The 17,019-nt window shown below is 53.6% G+C and overlaps 1 protein-coding gene across 1 annotated transcript in view; it reads left to right on the top strand.

Moving 5' to 3' along the window:
- Nucleotides 1–2,923: 2,923 nt before the first annotated feature.
- Nucleotides 2,924–17,019, top strand: part of brk1 (BRICK1 subunit of SCAR/WAVE actin nucleating complex) — a 31,455-nt gene continuing 17,359 nt past the window's right edge. The window contains exon 1 of the mRNA XM_038812300.1: nucleotides 2,924–3,091. Coding sequence (XP_038668228.1) covers nucleotides 2,974–3,091 — 118 coding nt within the window. The 5' untranslated portion in view covers nucleotides 2,924–2,973. The remainder of the gene's footprint in view (nucleotides 3,092–17,019) is intronic.

Genomic DNA, 17,019 nt, shown 5'->3' with positions numbered 1-17,019 from the left:
GCTGCTTGAGGAGCAAGTGAAGGGAAACCAGGACAGTTGCCAGATTTGGACTAAATTGCCAAAAGTAATTTACTAGTCCAAGAAAAGAGCGAGCTTCGGTGGTGTCTCGCGGGACCAGGCCATTTGATGGCACTCACTTTTGTGGTGACTGGGTGCAGGCCTTCCTGGTCCACCCGATACCCCAAATATACCACTTCCTTCGCATGAAACTCGCACTTTGCCCGGTGCAGGCAGACCTCAAACTCTGAAAAACGTTTCAACACCGCTTTGATGTTCTTGTTCCGTGGTTCCTGTGACCAGCACATTGTCTAAGTAAACCACAATGCAAGGCAGTCCGCGCAGGATGTACTCCTTGAGGCACTGGAACACTGCACACGCCAAGGAGACTGTGCGTATTGATCGTGAATTGTGAATCATCCTGCCGTGATGATTCATCGAGCTCCAGCTGTAGATAAGTATTGCTCATGTTCAATTTGGTGAATGTACAGCCACCAGAAAATGTTGCACACCGATCCTCGATACGTGGTAAAGCATAACTGTCCAACCTCGAAGCTTTGTTCACTGTCAATTTATAGTCTCCGCATACGCGGATTATCTTATCCAGCTTCATTAGGGGGACAAGTGGCGCTGCCCACTCGGCCAAAGCGCACAGGTCCGCTCTCCAAATGAGAAAATTAGGTCTCGACTTTCTCCACTAAAGCGGAAAGAACTGGGGAAGCACAAAAATATTGTGACTGGGCCTCCGGGTCCACCTGATTCTTGGCCACGGCCCCTTTAATCGTACCCAAGCCTGGCTGGAAAACCTCAGTGAACTTGCTCAGTACCACACACAGGCGGCCAGTTCCCACTTGAAGAATATGTTGCCAATCCAACTGCAGCTGGTGCAGGCAATCACAGCCCAACAGGCTAGGAGCGCTTCCTTGTACAACAATGAGGGGAAGCGAACTGATTGGCATCCATAAACTACTGGAGCAAGGGTGGACCCCACAATATTCAGTAGTTTCCCCTGTATAAGTGGCCAAATGAGCCGCCATGTCAGTCAAAGTCAAAGTATGCACATCCCATTTAATAAGATGGTGCTCTGCGCCACCACAGAAACGCAAGCTCCCGTACCCAAATCCATTTCGAGCATATGGCTATTCACCCGTATCGGACCATGAACAGAGTCACAAGGGGCGATGCAAACAGTTCAGCTGCATCTCAGCCTCGTTATCTTCTGGATCATCCAGATGCAAGGCCCGGCCTACCTCGACCGGGGACCCACAGTGCTGGCCCTCCTGCTGCCTGCGAGTATGCCTTGACCGGCGCCCACACTTTGCACATGGACCGGAATTGCCTTCAGCCGAATCTATGAGGTTGCACGTCCTGATGGCCAGCTCTTCACTCAGAGGCTGGAGTCGCTGTGGCGTTCGGTCCGGGCCGTGGGGGATACCACGTGAGGGGTGACGCTCCAATACGTTCACTTCCATCCCTTGTATCTCTTGGATGCTGCGTTGTGTGTTTTCACGGGACAAGGAGATTTGCAGTGCCTGAAAGGTCAGGGGGATTTCACCCAAAAGTTTATTCTGTGTTTACATATTGTTTATACCGCAGACCAAACGTTTGCAGACCATATTCGGACAAAGCAGTTCTATGCTCACAAAACGCAGCTAACTTCCACAATACAAACTCAGTGACGGACTCACAGAGGGACCTCTCCGTCATATTAAAATAACATCTTTGAACGATTACTCAGAGGGTTGGGTTAAAGTGAAGCACCTCAAGTGGCACGAGTTGGTCGAACAATTGCATTTCTGGTGCCGCCGGATCGTGAGCCCCAGATCGTCTCGAACATGTGCGCTCCGCAGGCCGCCAACAGTGTGACCGGCTGGCACTCCTTCTCCGTGATGTTGTAGCGCATCCTGTCTGCGTACTGCCCGAGTCTTCGACAGCGGCGTGAAATTAATTTAACCCCACCCCCAAGAGAGACATACCGAAGCATTTAGCATAAATGCTTCACAGCTCCAGGGTCCCAGGTTCGATTCCCGGCTGGGTCACTGTCTGTGTGGAGTCTGCACGTCCTCCCCCTGTGTGCGTGGGTTTCCTCCGGGTGCTCCGGTTTCCTCCCACAGTCCAAAGATGTGCGGGTTAGGTGGATTGGCCATGCTAAATTGCCCGTAGTGTCCTAATAAAAGTAAGGTTAAGGGGGGGGGGGGGGGGGGGGTTGTTGGGTTACGGGTATAGGGTGGATACGTGGGTTTGAGTAGGGTGATCATGGCTCGGCACAACATTGAGGGCCGAAGGGCCTGTTCTGTGCTGTACTGTTCTATGTTCTATGTTCTATGAAGCAAGCAAACCCAAACCTGGGTCCAGAAAATCGGGGAGGCGACTGAGCCGAGTAGGTCGCAGCGTCGACACCAAGCCAGTTCGCTCCTCGTCGCCAGTTTAATAAGGACACCGGGAGTGCCAACTGGGTAGAATAAAGAAACGTAGTTTTATTTACAGCACGATATATACACTACCCGGCAGATCGCTGCCGCGTTCCTGGTGCAAGCCTACTCGTTGACATTTTATACAGAGGTTGGTAGAGGTCGTCCGCCCCTAACGGGGGGGGGGGGGGGGGCTCATACATGAGCTGCTTCAATCACCAACCCCCATCCACCTTGACCCAGCCAACTGTCCTGGCCAATCACACCTCGCCGCAGCCTCGCCCGAGCCAATGGAAACACAGACCTCAACCATTGGACAATCAGAGTCTCCCTTTCACCTTCAGCCAATGGGAACCCCGTTACAGCATCTCTGCCGACCAATCAGCGTCGCACAGCTCTCACTTCCGGGTGCGGCGCAGCCAATCCCCCTGTCGGAAGCTTGGGGTTCCGGCGTCGGCCGTCCAATCGGCGCCGCAGCGTGGCGCGGGGGCGGGGCCTGGGTCCGGAGCCGGGGGCTGGGCGGCTGCGCGCGCGGCGGGAGGCGGAGCTCATTTGCTACGCGGCCATGGCGGGGCAGGGCGACCCGGTGCAGAGGGAGATCCACCAGGACTGGGCCAACCGGGAGTACATCGAGGTCATCACCAGCAGCATCAAAAAGATCGCCGACTTCCTCAACTCCTTCGGTAAGGAGCGGCTGGCGGCGGCCCAGACAGCCCCCCAGCACCGGCTTCCTCTTCAGCCCAGCTGGCCGGGCCTGGCCCAGCGCATAACCCGCCTCAGCTGGTCGCTGACAGGAAGGGAAAATCAAACTGTCCTCTTAGAGAGACTGGGGTTGGGATGGGAGAGTTGTAATGGAGATGGGGGCAAGTTGTTGTAAAGGGGATGGGGAGAGTTGTGGTGATGGGGGAAGAGTTGTGATGGGGATGGGGGAAGAGTTGTGATGGGGGAGAGTTGTGATGGGGATGGGGGAAGAGTTGTGATGGGGGAGAGTTGTGATGGGGATGGGGGAAGAGTTGTGATGGGGGAGAGTTGTGATGGGGATGGGGGAAGAGTTGTGATGGGGATGGGGGAAGAGTTGTGATGGGGGAAGAGTTGTGATGGGGATGGGGGAAGAGTTGTGATGGGGGAAGAGTTGTGATGGGGATGGGGGAGAGTTGTGATGGGGATGGGGGAGAGTTGTGATGGGGATGGGGAGAGTTGTGATGGGGATGGGGGAGAGTTGTGATGGGGATGGGGGAGAGGAGTTGTGATGGGGATGGGGGAGAGTTGTCGTTGTGATGGGGATGGGGGAGAGTTGTCGTTGTGATGGGATGGGGGAGAGTTGTCGTTGTGATGGGGATGGGGAGAGTTGTGATGGGGATGGGGGAAGAGTTGTGATGGGGATGGGGGAAGAGTTGTGATGGGGGAGAGTTGTGATGGGGATGGGGGAAGAGTTGTGATGGGGATGGGGGAAGAGTTGTGATGGGGAGAGTTGTGATGGGGATGGGGGAGAGTTGTGATGGGGATGGGGGAGAGTTGTGATGGGGATGGGGGAGAGTTGTTATGATGGGGATGGGGGAGAGTTGTCGTTGTGATGGGGATGGGGGAGAGTTGTCGTTGTGATGGGGATGGGGGAGAGTTGTCGTTGTGATGGGATGGGGGAGAGTTGTCGTTGTGATGGGGATGGGGGATAGTTGTCGTTGTGATGGGGATGGGGGATAGTTGTCGTTCTGATGGGGATGGGGGAGAGTTGTCGTTGTGATGGGGATGGGGAGAGTTGTCGTTGTGATGGGGATGGGGAGAGTTGTCGTTGTGCTGGGGATGGGGAGAGTTGTCGTTGTGATGGGGATGGGGGAGAGTTGTCGTTGTGATGGGGATGGGGAGAGTTGTCGTTGTGATGGGAATGGGGGAGAGTTGTCGTTGTGATGGGAATGGGGGAGAGTTGTCGTTGTGATGGGAATGGGGGAGAGTTGGCTTTGTGATGGGGATGGGGGAGAGTTGTTGTGATGGGAATGGGGGAGAGTTGTGGTGATGGGGATGGGGGAGAGTTGTCGTGGGGATGGGGGAGAGTTGTCGTTGTGATGGGGATGGGGGAGAGTTGTCGTTGTGATGGGAATGGGGGAGAGTTGTGATGGGAATGGGGGAGAGTTGTGATGGGAATGGGGAAGAGTTGTTGTGATGAGGATGGGGAGAGTTGTTGTGGTGATGGGGATGGGGGAGAGTTGTTGTGGTGATGGGGAGAGTTGTTGTGATGGGGATGGGGGAAGAGTTGTCGTGGTGATGGGGATGGGGGAGAGTTGTCGTTGTGATGGGGAGAGTTGTCGTTGTGATGGGGATGGGGAGAGTTGTCGTTGTGATGGGGATGGGGAGAGTTGTCGTTGTGCTGGGGATGGGGAGAGTTGTCGTTGTGATGGGGATGGGGGAAGAGTTGTCGTTGTGATGGGGATGGGGAGAGTTGTCGTTGTGATGGGAATGGGGGAGAGTTGTCGTTGTGATGGGAATGGGGGAGAGTTGTCTTTGTGATGGGGATGGGGGAGAGTTGTTGTGATGGGAATGGGGGAGAGTTGTGGTGATGGGGATGGGGGAGAGTTGTTGTGGTGATGGGGAGAGTTGTTATGGGGATGGGGGAGAGTTGTCGTGGGGATGGGGGAGAGTTGTCGTGGGGATGGGGGAGAGTTGTCGTTGTGATGGGAATGGGGGAGAGTTGTCGTTGTGATGGGAATGGGGGAGAGTTGTCGTTGTGATGGGGATGGGGGAGAGTTGTCATTGTGATGGGAATGGGGGAGAGTTGTGATGGGAATGGGGGAGAGTTGTGATGGGAATGGGGAAGAGTTGTTGTGATGGGGATGGGGAGAGTTGTTGTGGTGATGGGGATGGGGGAGAGTTTTGTGGTGATGGGGAGAGTTGTTGTGATGGGGATGGGGGAGAGTTGTCGTGGTGATGGGGATGGGGAGAGTTGTGGTGATGGGGATTGGGGAGAGTTGGGATGGGGAGAGTTGGGATGGGGGAGAGTTGTCGTTGTGATGGGGATGGGGAGAGTTGTCGTTGTGATGGGGATGGGGAGAGTTGTTGTGATGGGGATGGGGAGAGTTGTTGTGGTGATGGGAATGGGGGCGAGTTGTTGTGGTGATGGGGAGAGTTGTTGTGATGGGGATGGGGGAGAGTTGTCATGGTGATGGGGATGGGGAGAGTTGTGGTGATGGGGATTGGGGAGAGTTGGGATGGGGAGAGTTGGGATGGGGGAGAGTTGTCGTTGTGATGGGGATGGGGAGAGTTGTCGTTGTGATGGGGATGGGGAGAGTTGTCGTTGTGATGGGGATGGGGGAGAGTTGTCGTTGTGATGGGAATGGGGGAGAGTTGTCGTTGTGATGGGGATGGGGAGAGTTGTGGTGATGGGGATTGGGGAGAGTTGGGATGGGGAGACTTGTTGTGATGGGGATAGGGGATAGTTGTGATGGGGATGGAGGAGAATTGTGATGGGGATGGAGGAGAATTGTGATGGGGGAGAGTTGTGTTGGGGATGGGGAGAGTTGTGATGGGGAGAGTTGTGTTGGGGATGGGGAGAGTTGTTGTGATGGGAATGGGGGAGAGTTGTGATGGGGATGGAGAGAGTTGTTGTTGTGATGGGCATGGGGAGAGTTGTTGTTGTGATGGGCATGGGGAGAGTTGTTGTGGTGATGGGGATGGGGGAGAGTTGTTGTGGTGATGGGGAGAGTTGTTATGGGGATGGGGGAGAGTTGTCGTGGGGATGGGGAGAGTTGTCGTGGGGATGGGGAGAGTTGTCGTGGTGATGGGGATGGGGAGAGTTGTTGTGATGGGGATAGGGGAGAGTTGTGATGGGATGGAGGAGAATTGTGATGGGGGAGAGTTGTGTTGGGGATGGGGAGAGTTGTGATGGGGAGAGTTGTGTTGGGGATGGGGAGAGTTGTGATGGGAATGGGGGAGAATTGTGATGGGGATGGAGAGAGTTGTTGTTGTGATGGGCATGGGGAGAGTTGTTGTTGTGATGGGCATGGGGAGAGTTGTTGTTGTGATGGGCATGGGGAGAGTTGTTGTTGTGATGGGGATGGGGAGAGTTGTTGTGTTCGGGATGGGGAGGGTTGTGATGGGGATGGGGGAGAGTTGTTGTGTTGGGGATGGGTGAGAGTTGTTTTGATGGGGATGGGGAGAGTTGTTGTTGTGATGGGGATGGGGAGAGTTGTCGTGGTGATGGGGATGTGGACGGTTGTTCCAATGTGCTGAGTTCCTGCACTGTTTCATACTCCTTGGATATCAGTCGCTCCCTGAAACCTCGCCCAGTTTTTCATGTGTTAAGCCAGCCATGGGTGTTTGACCGTGGCAGCAGTAGTAGTTCTCAGCTGGTCTTCAGACAGTGGTTGCTAATCAGCCCAGCCATCAAGGCGAGACCATTCAGTGCGGTCTAGTCATTGAATGGGTTTTAAATTTGCGGAATAGACTTAATGGCTGTGTGCAGGTATCGGGTGGGTTTGTCCATTTTATAAAGCACCTGTATCTGCTTTTCATTCTCCCTCCACCTCTGAATTAGCCATGTCGGATTCTTTTCCACTCAAACCATCTGGGTTTCTTTTTGTTATTTGAGGGAAGGGGAGGTTGGGGTTGGCCAAATAGAGGTTTTTTGAAATGATGAAATGTTTGGATAGATTGGGTACGGAGAGAGAGAGGCTGTAACCCGAGAACATCAATGTAAGATAGTCACCAAGAAACCCCATGTGGGGTTCAGAACATGGAATTCACTATCACAGGGAGAGGATGGAGTGGATCGTGTACATTTAAGGGGATACTAGACAAGCATATGAGGGAGAAGTGGATAGATGGTTAAGATGGTATATTTAGGGGCAGCACGGTGGCACAGTGGTTAGCATTGCTGCCTATGGCGCTGAGGACCCGGGTTCGAATCCCGGCCCTGGGTCACTGTCTGTGTGGAGTTTGCACATTCTCCCCGTGTCTGTGTGGGTTTCACCCCCACAACCCAAAGATGTGCAGGGTAGGTGGATTGGCTACGCTAAATTGCCCCTTAATTGGAAAAAATAATTGGGTACTCTAAATTTATTTTTTAAAAAGATGGTATATTTAGATGAGAAGGCTCCCACGGCATGGTGGCACAGTGGTTAGCACTGCTGCCTCAAAGTGCCAGGGCCCCAGGTTCAATTCCAGCTGTTGGTGACTGAGTGGAGTTTGCACGTTCTCCCCATGTCTGCATTGATTTCCTCTGGGTGCTCCAGTTTCTTCCCACAGTCCAAAGATGTGTAGATTAGGTGGATTGGCAATGATATGTTCACCCTTAGTGTCTAGGGTTGTGCAGGTTAGGCTGTGGGGTTATGGGGATAGAGCTGGATGGTCAATGGAGTGGACCAAGGCGGGTGTTCTTTCACGGGGTCAGTGCAGACTAGATAGTCTGACAGCCTCCACCCCAACCAATGCAGCATTCCCTTAGTACTGTGCTGATGATTGCGAGTCATCTTTCAGTAAACACGGCCAAGGTGAACATTGGCACTGCTGCCTCACAGCGCCAGAGACCCGGGTTCAGTTCCATGGGTGACTGTGTGGAGTTTGCACAATCGTTCCGTGTCTGCGTGGGTTTCCTCCCACAGTTCAAAGGTGTGCAGGTTAGGTGGATTTGTTGCGCTAAATTCCCCCTAGGTGTGGTAGAGTGGGAGAGTGTATCTAGGTAAGGTGATCTTTCAAAAGGTCAGTGCAGACTCAATGGGCCGAATAGCCTCATGCACTACAGGGATTCTATATAGTATCAACTGATGTCAAATTGAGCGTGCTTGTCAGGTTAATGGTATAAATGCCTCAAATTCTGGATTCTATATTTGAACGGAGGTCTGATAGTTGTATGAAGGCAGATCTGCATAGGAAAAAAATGCATTGCAAAGCACGCCTTGGAATAAGGTTAACGAGGGACAGCACGGTGGCGCAGTGGTTAGCACTGCTGCCTCATGATGCCGAGTACCCAGGTTCAATCCTGGGTCACGATGTGGAGTTTGCACATTCTCCCCATATCTGCGTGGGACTCACCCCCACAACCCAAAGGTGTGCAGGGTAGGTGGATTGGCCACAATAAATTGCCCCTTAATTGGGGAAAAAAGAATTGGGTAATCTAAATTTATTTTTAAAGAATAAGGTTAACTTTCTAGGTGTAATGATATTTCCTATTTGGTTGAGTTTTGAAGTGTTATGTCATCTGCCCAAGCTTTTCTGAAACATGCTGTTTGGATATTTGTGATTTATTATTTGTGACTTATTTCTAATTCTCCCTTGCCTCTCCGACTTCCCCCTCACTATAAACATGGCTGGGGTGAGGAACTCGCTGAGCTATGACGTGCGCTTATGTGGACCCACAATTCGCCTGTCTAAACTCTTGACACATGTAAATAAGTGCTGTTTGCTCTGTGAGCAGAGAAAGGAATGACTTCAGTCTAGCAATTCATTTTACTTTATCTCATAGACCATTATGGGTCAGTTCCTCATAGTTGTGTTGAGGACTAACTCCGGAAAGCAGATGCAAATAATGCCAAACTTGCAACCAGGGCGTAAATCCTGTTATTTTCACCGTAGCACAATTCCGGTGTCTTTTTCAGTTAACTATTGATGTAGAACATAGAACAGTACATAGAACAGTACAGCACAGAACAGGCCCTTCGGCCCTCAATGTTGTGCCGAGCAATGATCACTCTACTCAAACCCACGTATCCACCCTATACCCGTAACCCAACAACCCCCCCCCCTTGTCTTCATCTTGTTCCTACAAACACACACACACAGTTTTTAGGAGAAGTTCAATCAGACATTGTAAAAGAAAGGCATTTTAATAAATTTGATAAGTTCAACTTTCAAATCTCCAATTCAAAATGTACTTTTTCAACTCCCTTGTAGCCCCAAAGAGTGGAGCCCAATCTTCCCCTGTCTCCCATTCTTACTCTTTCACTCATCCACCACCTCAAAAATTGTATGTCTCCTGTGATTCTTCCTTTAGATTTTGATGTGAAAAATAACATCAGTGGCGCACTGCTTTCTTTGCACCATGAAATGGTTGGACACTGAGGTTAACATTTATGATAGAATATTTGTGAGGGAGGTGCTGGAAGAAAGATGGGCACTCATGTTTTTGTCAAGATGCCCCTTAAATGTCACTATCGTCCCTGCTTCCACCACCTCTTCCGGCAGCGAGTTCCAGGCACCCACTACCCTCTGTGTAAAAAAAACTTGCCACGTACAACTGCTCTAAACCTTGTCCCTCGCACCTTAAACCTATGCCCCCTAGTAATTGACCCCTCTGCCCTGGGGAAAAGCCTCTGACTATCCACTCTGTCTATGCCCCTCATAATTTTGTAGACCTCTATCAGGTCGCCGCTCAACCTCCGTTGTTCCAGTGAGAACAAACCCAGTATATTCAACCGCTCCTCATAGCTAATGCCCACCATACCAGGCAACATCCTGGTAAATCTCTTCTGCACCCTCTCTAAAGCCGCCACATCCTTCTGGTAGTGTGGCGACCAGAATTGAACACTATACTCCAAGTGTGGCCTAACTAAGGTTCTATACAGCTGCAACATGACTTGCAAATTCTTATACTTAATGCCCCGGCCACTGAAGGCAAGCATGCCGTATGCCTTCTTGACTACCTTCTCCACCTGTGTTGCCCCTTTCAGTGACCTGTGGACCTGTACACCTAGACCTCTCTGACGTTTAATACTCTTGAGGGTTCTACCATTCACTGTATATTCCCTACCTGCATTACATAGAACATAGAACAGTACAGCACAGAACAGGCCCTTCGGCCCCCGATGTTGTGCCGAGCCATGCTCGTATCCACCCTATACCCGTAACCCAACAACCCCCCACCCCTTAACCCCACTTTTTAGGACACTACGGGCAATTTAGCATGGCCAGTCCACCTAACCCGCACATCTTTGGACTGTGGGAGGAAACCGGAGCACCCGGAGGAAACCCACGCGCACACGGGGAGGACGTGCAGACTCCGCACAGACAGTGACCCAGCCGGGAATCGAACCTGGGACCCTGGAGCTGTGAAGCATTTATGCTAACCACCATGCTACTGTGCTGCCCAAACCTCACATTTGTCCGGATTAAACTCCATCTGCCATCTCTCCGCCCAAGTCTCCAAACGATCTAAATCCGGCTGTATCCTCTGACAGTCCTCATCGCTATCCGCAATTCCATCAACCTTTGTCATAGATTATCATAGAATTTACCGTGCAGAAGGAGGCCATTCGGCCCATCATGTCTGCACCGGCTCTTGAAAAGACCACCCTATCCCCATAACCCAGTAACCCCACCCAACACTAAGGGCAATTTGGACATTAAGGGCAATTTATCATGGCCAATCCACCTAACCTGCACATCTTTGAACTGTGGGAGGAAACCGGAGCACCCGGAGGAAACCCACGCACACACGAGGAGGATGTGCAGACTCCGCACAGACAGTGACGCAAGCCGGAATTGAGCCTGGAACTGTTGCTGCTGCTGCTGACCTTTTGTTTTTACCGTTCTGCCAGGAGATCTAGGAATGGTTGCCATCTCCTGAAAAACCCCTGCACTGACCCCCTGAGGGCAAATTTCACCCTCTCCAATTTAATAAACCCCGCCATATCGTTGACCCAGGCCTCCACTCTTGGGGGCCTCGCATCCTTCCACTGAAGAAGAATCCTCCGCCGGGCTACTGGGGACGCAAAGGCCAGAACACTGGCCTCTTTCGCCTCCTGCACTCCCGGCTCACTGCAACCCCAAATATTGCGAGTCCCCAGCCTGGATTGACCCTGGATGCTACCACCCTCGATACCGTCCTTGCTACACCCTTCCAAAATTCCCCCAGCGCTGGGCATGCCCAGAACATGTGGACATGGTTTGCTGGGCTCCCTGAGCACCTAATACACCTGTCCTCGGTCTCAAAAAACCGGCTCATCCTTGTCCTGGTCATATGAGCCCTTTGCAGTACCTTAAACTGTATGAGGCTAAGCCTCGCACACGAAGAGTTCACCCTTTCTAGGGCATCCGCCCACGTCCCCTCCTCAATCTCCTCACCCAGCTCCTCCTCCCATTTATCTTTCAGCTCCTCCACCGAGGCCTCGTCTACCTCCTGCATCACCTGGTACACTTCCGAGATCCTCCCCTCTCCAACCCATACCCCCGAGAGCACCCTGTCCTGGACCCCACGCGGCGGCAGCAGGGGGAACCCTGCCGCCTGACAAACGCCCTTACTTGCATGTACCTAAAGGTGTTCCCCGGGGTGAGCCTGAACTTCCCTTCCAGCTCAGCCAGGCTCGCAAACTTCCCGTCTATGAACAGGTCCCCCAGCCTCCTGACACCTGCCCTGTGCCAACTCAGGAACCCGCCATCAATTCTCCCCGGAACAAACCGGTGGTTCCCCCGTATCGGGGACCCCATCGAGGCCCCCACCTTACCCCTGTGCCGCCTCCATTGCCCCGAAATCTTGAGGGTAGCTGCCACCACCGGGCTCGTGGTATACCTTGTTGGAGGGAGCGGCAGCGGCGCCGTTGCCAGCGCTTCCAGGCTCGTACCCACACAGGATGCCATCTCCAGCCTCTTCTATGCCGCCCCCTCCCCGTCCATTACCCACTTACGCACCATCGCTGCGTTGGCAGCCCAATAATACCCACAGAGGTTGGGCAAAGCCACCCCCCCCCCCCCACCCCCCACCCCCCCCCCCCCCCCCCCCCCACCCCCCCCCCCCCCCCCCCCCCCCCCCCCCCTCAAATCCCTGCCCCGCTCCAAGAACACCCGTCTCACCCTTGGAGTCCCATGTGCCCACACAAACCCCTGTAATGCTCCTGTTAACCCGCCTGAAAAAGGCCTTCGGGATAAGGATGGAGAGGCACTGGAACAGGAACAGAAACCTCGGGAGCACCGTCATCATGACTGACTGCACCCTACCTGCCAAAGACAGCGGCAGCATGTCCCACCTCTTAAACTCCTCCTCCATTTGCTCCACCAGCCTTGTGAGGTTTAGCTTATGCAAGGCCCCCCAGCTCCTGGCCACCTGAACCCCCAAGTACCTGAAGCTCCTCTCCGCCCTTTTCATTGGGAGCCTCCCAATCCCCCCCTCCTGGGCCTCCAGGTGTACCACAAACAGCTCGCTTTTCCCAAAGTTAAGCTTATACCCTGAGAAATCCCCAAATTCCTGGAGAATCCCCATGACCACCGGTATTCCCCCCACCGGGTCCGCAACATACAACAGGCCGTCCGCATAGAGTGACACTCGGTGCTCCTCCCCACCCCGGACCAGCCCCCTCCAATCCCCCGACTCCCTCAGCGCCATAGCCAGGGGTTCAATTGCCAGTGCAAAAAGTAGGGGGGACAGGGGACACCACTGCCTCGTCCCTCGGTATAGTCGAAAATACTCCAACGTCCTCTTATTCATGGCCACACTCGCCATCGGGGCCTCATACAACAGGCTCACCCAACTGACAAACCCCTCAAAAAACCCGAACCTTTCCAGCACCTCCCACAAGTAGCCCCACTCGACCCTATCAAAGGCCTTCTCCGCATCTAGCGCCACCACTATCTCCGCCTCCCCTTCCACCGCTGGCATAATAACGTTCAAGAGCCTCCGTATATTAGTGTTCAGCTGCCTCCCCTTCACAAACCCCGTTTGATCCTCGTGGATAACCTGCGGCACACAATCTTCTATCCTCGTGGCTAAGATCTTTGCCAACAACTTGGCGTCCACATTCAGGAGTGAGATCGGCCTGTATGACCCACACTGCAGGGGATCCTTGACTCGCTTAAGGATCAAGGAGATCAGCGCCCGAGACATCGTCAGGGGCAAAACCCCCCCCCTCCCTCGCCTTGTTGAAGGTCCTAACCAACAGGGGGCCCAGCAGGTCTGCATACGCTTTGTAAAATTCAACCGGGAACCCATCCGGCCCCGGTGCCTTCCCCGACTGCATGTTCCCTATCCCTTTAACCAGCTCCTCAAGCTCAACTGGTGCCCCCAGACCCTCCACCCGTCCCTCCTCCACCCTCTGGAATCTCAGCCGGTCCAAAAAGCGCCCCATCCCCCCCCTTCTCTGCCGGAGGTTCGGACCAATATAGTCTCTCATAAAAGTCCCTGAAGACCCCATTAATGTCTACACCCCTCCGCACCACATTTCCTCCTTGGTCCTTAACTCCACCAATCTCCCTAGCCGCATCCCGCTTACGGAGCTGGTGTGCCAGCTTCCTACTCGTCTTCTCCCCATACTCGTACACCGCACCCTGAGCCTTTCTCCATTGAGCCTCCGCCTTTCTGGTGGTCAACAAGTCGAACTCAGCACGAAGGCTGCGCCGCTCCCTCAGCAATCCCTCCTCCGGGGCCTCCGCATACGTCCTGTCCACACTCACCATCTCCCCCACCAATCTCTCCCTTTCTCTCTGCTCCCCTCTCTCCCTGTGGGCCCGAATGGGAATCAACTCCCCCCGAACCACCACCTTCAGTGCCTCCCAGACCGTTCCCACTCGGACCTCCCCATTATCGTTGGCCTCCAGGTACCTCTCGATGCATCCTTGAACCCGCCCCTCACATCCTCGTCCGCCAGCAGCCCCACCTCCAAGCGCCACAACGGGCGCTGGTCCCTCTCCTCCCCCAGCTCGAGGTCCACCCAATGCGGGGCATGGTCAGAAATGGCTATCGCCGAGTACTCAGCGTCTACTACCCTCGCAATCAGCGCCCTACTCAAAACAAAGAAGTCGATCCGGGAGTAGGCCTTATGCACATGGGAGAAGTATGAAAATTCCCTGGCCCTTGGCCTTGCGAACCTCCAAGGATCCACCCCTCCCATCTGGTCCATAAACCCCCTCAGCACCTTAACCGTCGCAGGTTTCCTACCCATCCTGGAACTGCATCGATCAAGTGGCGGATCCAGCACCGTGTTGAAATCCCCCATTATCAGGCCCCCCCACCTCCAAATCTGGAATCCAGCCCAACATGCGCCGCATGAAACCTGCATCATCCCAATTCGGAGCATATACATTGACCAGCACCATCCGCTCCCCCTGCAGCTTGCCACTCAGCATCACGTACCTCCCGCCGCTGCCTGCCACCACAGTCAACGCCTCAAACGACACCCTCTTCCCCACCCAGATCGCCACCCCCCAGTTTTTTGCATCCAGCCCCGAATGAAACACTTGGCCCACCCACCCCTTCCTCAACCTGACCTGATCCGCCACCTTCAGGTGCGTGTCCTGAAGCATAGCCACATCCGCCTTCAGCCCCCTCAGGTGTGCGAACACGTGGGACCGTTTGACCGGCCCATTCAGTCCCCTCACATTCCAGGTGATCAGCCGGATCGGATGGTCACCTGCCCCCCTCCCCCGTCGACTAGCCATCACCCTTCCGTAGTCCGCGCCCCCTGCTCAGCCTGTTCCCCACAGCGACAGAGCCCCATCCTGATCCCCTCTGCATGCTCCAGCTCCTTCTTGGCCATTCCAGCAGCAACCCAGTATCTCCCCCCCCCCCCCCCCCCCCTCCCAACCCTACCCATCCCCTCCCCCCAAGCTAGGGCCCTCCCTAGCTGCGTAACTCCGGTCATTGTACTTCCGTAAGTCAGCCGACTCCTGCTGACCCAGGCTGCTCCCGCCACCCCAATTACCCTCCACAGTGTCCCCCAACCATTCCCCCAATGCCGACCCCGCTCCCTGCTTCTCCAAATCATTTATATATATTACGAACAGCAAAGGCCCCAGCAATGATCCCTGTGGAACACCACTAGTCACAGCCCTGCAATTAGCAAAACACCCTTCCATTGCTGCTCTCAGCCTTCTATGACCTAGCCAGTTCTGTATCCACCTTGCCAGCTCATCCCTGATCCTGTGTGACTTCACCTTTTGTACCAGTCTACCATGAGGGACCTTGTCAAAGGCCTTACTGAAGTCCATATAGACAACATCTGCTGCCTTACCTGCATCAATCATCTTTGTAACCTCTTCAAAAAAACTATCAAGTTAGTGAGACACGCCCTCCCCTTCACAAAACCGTGCTGCCTCTCACTAATACGTCCATTTGCTTCCAAATGGGAGTAGATCCTGTCTCGAAGAATTCTCTCCAGTAATTTCCCTACCACTGTCGCAAGGTTCACCAGCCTGTAGTTCCCTGGATTATCCTTGCTACCCTTCTTAAACAAAGGAACAACATTGGCTATTCTCCAGTCCTCTGGGACATCACCTGAAGACGGTGAGGATCCAAAGGTTTTTGTCAAGGCCTCAGCAATTTCCTCTCTAGCCTACTTCAGTATTCTGGGGTAGATCCCATCCGGCCCTGGGGACTTATCTACCTAAATAATTTTTAAGACGCCCAACACCTCGTCTTTTTGGATCTCAATGTGACCCAGGCTATCTACACACCTTTCTCCAGACTCAAAATCCACCAATTCCTTCTCTTTGGTGAATACTGATGCAAAGTATCAAGGTGCTCTTCAAGGTGTCTGTTTCTGTGGCAATGTACACTTTTACATGCATGTTGTGGTCCAGAGCTATGACTAATGATGGTAGACAGCCATCACATGTCTGACTAGGAATCTCTTGCTGTTGCTGTCTGCCATTTGTGTGGGTTGGAAGGTTGTATCCACCTTTTTGGCCATATTATGAATGCATCTTCCTTAGCCATTAATCCCTGGAGTGGGACTTGAACTCTTGAGTTTCTTGCTCAGAGGCAGGGATGCTACCTAATGCACCAAAATACCTCCTGGAAGGATGATAGCGAAACTAATTGGTACAAACTGAACAGGCTTGGGCTCTCTGAACTGGAAAAGAGAAGATTGAGGAGTGACCTGATCAAGGCCTTTGCGACTATCCTGTCAACTTTTCATAACATGAGAGCAACGGTTTGCACTTGTGGGGGAAGATGAAAAGTAGGGACCATCAATAGGCAATAGTCACTAATAAATCCAATCAAGAATTCAGGAGGTGCTTCTCTACCTAGAGTAGTGTTTTTCAAACTTATTTTCCGGATACCCATTTTTACCAACTAGCCAAACTTCGGGACCCGCGCCGGCTGACCTGCGGGACCCGCGCCGGCTGACCTGCGGGACCCGCGCCGGCTGACCTGCGGGACCCGCGCCGGCTGACCTGCGGGACCAGCGCCGGCTGACCTGCGGGACCCGCAACGGCTGACCTGCCGGACCCGCGCCGGCCGACCTACCTGCGTGGCCTGCGCTGCCCGACCTACCGGCGTGACCCATCAGTTTCTCTTGCCTTGTTTGTTGCTGACAAAAATGGAGGAAATGGTTTTGGGTCCCTTTGGCTCCAAAGGTCCCTTTGTCCCTTGGGCCCCCCGAACTTGGGAAAAAAAGGGCTGCGACCATATTTTTAAAAAAAATGCGACTGCACTGTGCATGCATGCCTGATCATCAGTGCGCATGCGCAGTGCAGCCAATTTTAAAAAATCTGTTCCTGACTAGTTTGAAGGTCACTTGAAGCCGGCTGTTGCGTGCGGATTTGCGCGATGGGGAGCGCCGCGACCCTCCCGACATCCACTCGCGGGTCACGCCCCCGAGTTTGACAATGCCTGACCGAGAGAATGATTGGAATATGGGATTTGAAACCACAAGGACTAGTTGAGGTGAATTGATGATTCTTTTAAGGGGGAACT

Source organism: Scyliorhinus canicula, chromosome 11 (assembly GCF_902713615.1).
Source record: "Scyliorhinus canicula chromosome 11, sScyCan1.1, whole genome shotgun sequence".
Lineage (NCBI taxonomy): Eukaryota > Metazoa > Chordata > Chondrichthyes > Carcharhiniformes > Scyliorhinidae > Scyliorhinus > Scyliorhinus canicula.
This window is presented reverse-complemented; position numbering and strand designations above follow the sequence as displayed.